The sequence below is a fragment of the Natrix helvetica genome (genome assembly GCF_964273705.1).
Source record: "Natrix helvetica genome assembly, chromosome: 8".
NCBI lineage: Eukaryota > Metazoa > Chordata > Lepidosauria > Squamata > Natricidae > Natrix > Natrix helvetica.
Window position 1 is genome coordinate 7,379,994 of NC_138559.1, and position 6,274 is coordinate 7,386,267.

The window sequence follows — 6,274 nt, forward strand, 5'->3', positions numbered from 1 at the left end:
GGATGGCACGGATAGATGCATTGAAGGTCTGGCAGTGAGAGATAGCGGTAGAGACGGAGGAAATATTTAGATTAAATATGAATGATGCTCGAGGATACAAAATCCCAAAGGAGGAGTATGGGAAGTGTGCCAAAAAATCAATAAGAATTTAAATACTAAAACGGGCAAGAGATGATGGATAGAAATAGAATAATATAAGATCTGTCCCATTAAGAATTAAAACAGAGGTAGAAACTAGAAAGGGGGAAAATATTATTGTGCATATTTCTATATAATACTTTAAAATTAAAATATAGAAGTAAAGATCAGAAGTTGAAAGATATTTGCGTTATATATACCTAAACAATACTACTATGGTTATTAGCATTGTGTATTAAAATATTGAATAATTAAATGATTAAGGATTATATACAAGGTGGCGCAAATACCAACTTGTCAACCATTTTAATTTTGATACTTAGAATAATGATTAGAATTATGTGTGTATGATTAATGTAGCTAATACTATCAATATTATCACTATCATTGTGTATCAAAACTAACCATACCCAGATGCCACACTGTTCATGTATTCAATAATTAGGTAAAGGTGAAGGTTCCCCTCGTATATATGTGCTAGTCATTCCCAACTCTAGGGGGCGGTGCTCATCTCTGTTTCAAAGCCGAAGAGCCAGCACTGTCTGAAGACGTCTCCGTGGTCATGTGGCTGGCATGACTAAATGTCGAAGGTGCACGGAACGCTGTTACCTTCCCACCAAAGGTGGTTCCTATTTTTCTACTTGCATTTTCACATGCTTTCAACCTGCTAGGTTGTTAGAAGCTGGGACAAGTAACGGGAGCGCACTCCATTATGCAGCGCTAGGGATTTGAACCGCCGAACTGCCGACCTTTCTGATCGACAAGCTCAGTGTCTTAGCCACTGAGCCACCCATAAGGAAGTACTAGATACACTATAATCAAACACATAAATTGTGCGGAGTTTGCCAACATCCAGGCTCCCAAAGGATCAGAGTCATTTATGGTTCAGCATCCTGTGGGAAGCCAGCCATGGGTTTCAGCATGTAGCATAAACCAGGTCATCACATGATGCTAAATAGGATTGATTCACCTGGGCACAGCAGGCGTTATAAACAAAGCAATTATGCACTGTTAGCCCAGGTTGAGCATTAAAGTCAATGTGTCGATCAGCAGACTGGCTAGCCAGAACTAAATGCTTCCCTACGGCTTAAGTGGTTGGGTCTAAGGAGCAAAATTGTGAAGAGGCCCTTGTCTTTAACAAATAAGGGCCACACAATCAGTTGCTTGTTCTTGTTGTTTCATTTTGCTTTGCTCTCGCATTCTGAGAACACAAGGAGAAGCTGCAACGCACACAAAACGGCAATGGGGCCAGAGAAGAGAAATCTTTGCAGAGGTCCCCAAGAGTTACTAAGACTCCAAAATGACTCAATCGCTGCACAGACATTGCTGCAGAAGTGGGAAATTGTTCCTTCGAAGCTCTTTTCTCTCTCACTCTCTCTCTCTCTCTCTCCCTCCCGCCTGCTTAGGGGGAGCAGAACTGCATGTAACTCATTCAGCAAAGATCTCAGGAAGCTGCCAAGTCAAATCAATTAATCCTGTTACTATTAAGCAATGCCTGCCATGATTGCAATGACTATTGACATCATCGGCCTTCTGGAGTCTGGAGCAGAAATTTTCTTTGCCTCGCAGATGCCCAGGACTGATGCTAAAATCCTCAACAAGCAGAATCTGTCCTTAATCACTCAGCTCTAGCTGCTCCCCTCCTTAACCTCACACCTGAACTCAATTTAGAATGGGTGGGCTACCGGGTTACTCAATCCAGAAAAGTCTTCTCCATCCCCCTTCCCACTTTGATGTGCTTCAGAAGATGTTAGACCAACTTGATGTAACCGCTGCTGACAGTTCTGGGAACTTAAAGGGCAAATAATCCGAAAGAGGTGAAGCTCTGGAGGAATGTCCTATTCTGGTGTTTCCCAACCTTAGTAACTTTTAAAACACAAATTCCCCATTTAAGAAAATCCGGCTGGGGAATTCTGGGAGTTGAAATCCACGTGTTTTAAAGTTCCAAGGTTGAGAATCACAGTTCTGTTCATTATTAAAGACCTTTAAGTGAAAATAGCAATAGCACTTAGACTTATATACCGCCTCACAGCGCTTTACAGCCAGTGATGGAATTCAAGTAATTTAACAACCAGTTCTCTGCCCTAATTATTTATTCCAACATCCAGTTTGCCAAACTGCTCAGAAAGTTAACCACCGCTTCTCCCGAAGTGGTGCGAACTGCCTGAATTCCACCACTGTTTACAGCCCTCTTTAAGCGGTTTACAGAGCCAGCACATTGCCCCCAACAATGTGGGTCCTCATTTTACCCACCTTGGAAGGATGGAAGGCTGAGTCAACCTTGAGCCGGTCAGGATTGAACTCCTGGCAAGCTGGTCAGGATTGAACTCTTGAACTCCTAGCCTGCAATGCAGCACTTTAACCCAGGGATGGAGGGAGGGAGGGAGGGAGGGAGGGAAGGAAGGAAGGAAGGAAGGAAGGAAGGAAGGAAGGAAGGAAGGAAGATAGCAATAGCACTTAGCCTTATATACCACTTCACAGTGCTTTACAGCCCTCTCTAAGCAGTTTATAGAGTCAGCCTATTGCCCCCAACAATGTGGATCCACATTTCACCAAACTCGGGAGGATGGAAGGCTGAATCAACCTTCAGCCAGTCAAGATTGAACTCCTGGCAGTTGGCAGAATTAACCTACAGTACAGCATTCTACAGTGGGGACCCAGCTGGATCATGATATTTTGGGTTCTCCCTCAACGTCCAGAAGGCCCTTCTTGGGTTTTGCTTCTAAGTTGGCCACCAGAAGCTGCATCTCACCTGGGCTTCCCAGCAGGGCCATCTCTTGAGTTGACTCTTAAGGGAAGGCCGATGCTTCGTCTTAGGGGACTCAAGCTTACCTTGGGGCTTGGGCGCCTCCGTAGCGTTGGGGGCGGTCATGGCAATGCAGACGTCGTCCTGGGGGAACTGGTCGCACTTGAGCATCTCGGGCCAGTAGAAGCCAAAGAACTGCATGACGGGCTCGCAGGAGTCGCGCACAGCCTCGCAGAGCCAACGGCAGGGGTAGATGGGCCGGTCCAAGCAGATGGGGGCAAAGAGGGAGCAGAGGAAGAGCTGAGTGCCAAAGTGGCAGTTCTTGTTGAGCAAGGGCACCCAGCTGCTGGCTTGCTGCTTGACCTCGGCCATGGTCTCGTGGTCCAGCAGGTTGGGCAGGACCATCTTGTCGTAGCCCACGCTGTGGCAGAGGCGCAGGTCGGGTGGGATGGCCACGCACTGCGGGGGCTTGGTGTAGAAGCGCCCGCTTTGGTAGGAGCTGATGTCCGACTGGAAGCTGACGTAGTCGTACTCGTTGGCCCCGGCCAAGCCAGGCAGGAGGAGGAGGAAGGAGAACATGCCTAAACCTGCCCAAAGCATCCTCAGGGCGCCCCAGCCGGGACCTTGCGGGTAGAAGGCGATGCCCATGCTGGGAAGACGGGAGAGGTGGAAAGGACGGTGGGTCCGCACTCCGCCCGGCTGGCTTCTTCGGGAGGGCTGCAAAAAAGGGGGGACCCTCACGAACCCCAGTGGGAGCAAACGGGGGACCCCCGCCCGGAGCGTCCTCTCCTCCTCCGGCCGCCTCGAAGTTAGTTGCCTCTTGGGTCGGGGCAGCCCAGCACAGCTTTCCTGCCCGACGGATCCCGAAGCGAGCGAAAGCGCACTTTCTCCCCCGGAGTTTCGGAGCCCTTTTCCCCTCCGCCAGCCAATCCGCGACCGCCTTAAAACTCCCCACTCTTTTTTTTTCAGACCTCCCTCCTTCCCTCCCTTCCCTTCAGCCCGGGCTACAAGTGTCACTCAATTAGCCAATCGCCTCTCCGGCGTGGGACCCCTCCCTCCCCCCCCCTTGGCGCTGGGGGGGGAGGTGAGGAAGGGGGAGGAAAAGCCCGGCGGAGGCTCCGCTCCGCTTTCCCCCTGCGGTGGGCAGTGGGGTTTGGGGAGCGTCCGATGGCACAGAAAACCCCCCACCCTCTCCTCCTCCTCCTCCTTCAGAGAGGTTTGCACGCGGGGAGGATCGTTGTGCCTGCCCCCCCACCTCCCCCCCCCCCACTCCGCGCGCTCTCTCTTTCCTTCCTCCACAGCTGGCTGCCTCGGAGGTCAGCCCAGGGAGCGCCTTTCGGGAAGGGAAGAGAATGGAATGGAAGGGGAAGGGGAACGAAATAGGGGAAGGGGAAGGAGAAGAGAAGAAGGAATATTGATTGGAATGGGAAGGGAAGGGTGATGGAATAGGGGAAGGGGAAGGGGAAGGGGAAGGGGAAAGGGGAAGGGGAAGGGAAAGGGAAGAGAGAGGAGAGGAGAATGGAACAGAATAGAATTTCAAATTTTAGAATCCAGAGTGACATTGTTTCCCATTCCACATTGGTGTCTATGACAATTAGTTGTAGCCTACCTGCTGCAGGACAAGAGTTACACTCATTATTCAAAACAAGAAGAATAGAATAGAATAGAATAGAATAGAATAGAATAGAATAGAATAGAATAGAATAGAACTTGGAGTTGTTCCAATCCAGCTCAAGAAGGGGAACCTATACTATTTCAGAAGGGGAAGGGAAGAGGGGAAGGAATAGAATATAGAATATAGAATGTAAAAGAACAAAATAGATGGAAGGGACCTTGGAGGTCTTCTAGTCCAGCCCCCTGCTCAAGCAGGAGACCCTATCCTATTTCAGATAAGTGACTCTTCTTAAAAACCTCCAGTGATGGAGAGATGGGAAAGTGGGAGCATCCTGCAAGTTGCTTCTCAGTTTCCTCCGAAAGGACCCTCCTCCGCCCGAGTTGGGCTCTGCTTGCTTCACTCTGGCAGAGTAAATGGGCCAAGACGGCTTGTCTTCACCCCTCATGCCGAGCCATAAATCCTGGCTGCAAATCATGGGCCAGCCCGAGACCCCCACCCCCCACCCCAAAAACAAAGCTTATGAGGGCTTAGTAAGAGGTGTTAATTTACTAAGTAGAATTCCCTGCTAATATAAACTGACTGAGGAAATTCTGAGGAGTCCTTAAAGCTGGGTTTAAGCCAATGGTGAAATTCAATTTTTTTTACTACCGGTTCTGTGGGCATGGTTTGGTGGGCATGGTGTGGTGGGCATGGTGTGGCTTGGTGGGCGTGGCAGGGGAAGGATACTGCAAAGTCTCCATTCCCACCCCACTCTGGGGCCAGCAGAGGTAGCATTTGCAGGTTCTCCGAACTACTCAAAATTTCCACTACTGGTTCTCTGAACTACTCGAAATTTCTGCTACCAGTTCTCCAGAACCTGTCAGAACCTGCTGGATTTCACCCCTGGTTTAAGCCCAACTCTATGTAGGTTTGAGTTCAAACGAATCTTGGCCTTCTGGACACAGATTGGAAGGGTTCAAGCTGGAGCCCGATCCCAAAAGAAGGAGCCTTAACAAGAGTGCACACTATCCTTCATTTCGTAGACCGGCAAAATAGTGTTTGGGATCCTCCAATGCTGATTGAGGGCCCTGCTTGTTGGAAAAGAAAGAGATGGGCAGGTGTTCCAGCTGGTTTTAGAAGAGGCCAAGGAGCACGAGACAACATTGCTGATGGATGCTGGATAACACTGAAAAGCCAAGCTATACACCAAAGAGAAGTTCCTCTACACTTTGTTTGTTATAGAAAGGCCTTCAGTTGTGTCATTTGTGTCAAGATGTAGACAGTGTTCAAAAAAATGGGAATCCTGGGAACATCTCGTTGTCCTCCTGAGAAACTAGTATCGAAATCAGGAAGCCACAGTATGGACACAGCAAGACAGACTGGCTCCATATTGGCAAAGGGATAGATAGGGATAAGGATAAGGATGGGATGGGACATTCCATTCCAATTTACAACAGTATAATTAGAGTAGAATAGAATATGGAATAGCAATAGGAAATGGAATAGAAGAGGAGAAGAGAGGAGAGGAGAGGAGGAGGAGAGAAGAGAGAAGAAGAGAAGTATTGAATTGAATTTTATAACAATAGAGTAGAATAAATATAGAACAGAACAGAATAGAATATAGAGTAGGAAGTGGAGTGGAGTCGAGTGGAATGGAATGAAAAAAGAATGGAATGGAGTGGAGTGAATGGAATAGGAATAGGAATAGGAATAGAATAGAACAGGCAATAAGAAGGCCTCATACACTCCCCTTATTTATTTGACCTATATGCTGGATATATATTAAAGGAATTGGA

At 48.1% G+C, this 6,274-nt stretch overlaps 1 protein-coding gene across 1 annotated transcript in view; it reads right to left on the reverse strand.

Moving 5' to 3' along the window:
* The window catches only part of SFRP1 (secreted frizzled related protein 1), a 60,425-nt gene extending 56,415 nt beyond the window's left edge, over positions 1 to 4,010 (reverse strand). The window contains exon 1 of the mRNA XM_081960816.1: positions 2,971 to 4,010. Coding sequence (XP_081816942.1) covers positions 2,971 to 3,532 — 562 coding nt within the window. The 5' untranslated portion in view covers positions 3,533 to 4,010. The remainder of the gene's footprint in view (positions 1 to 2,970) is intronic.
* Positions 4,011 to 6,274: the final 2,264 nt, after the last annotated feature.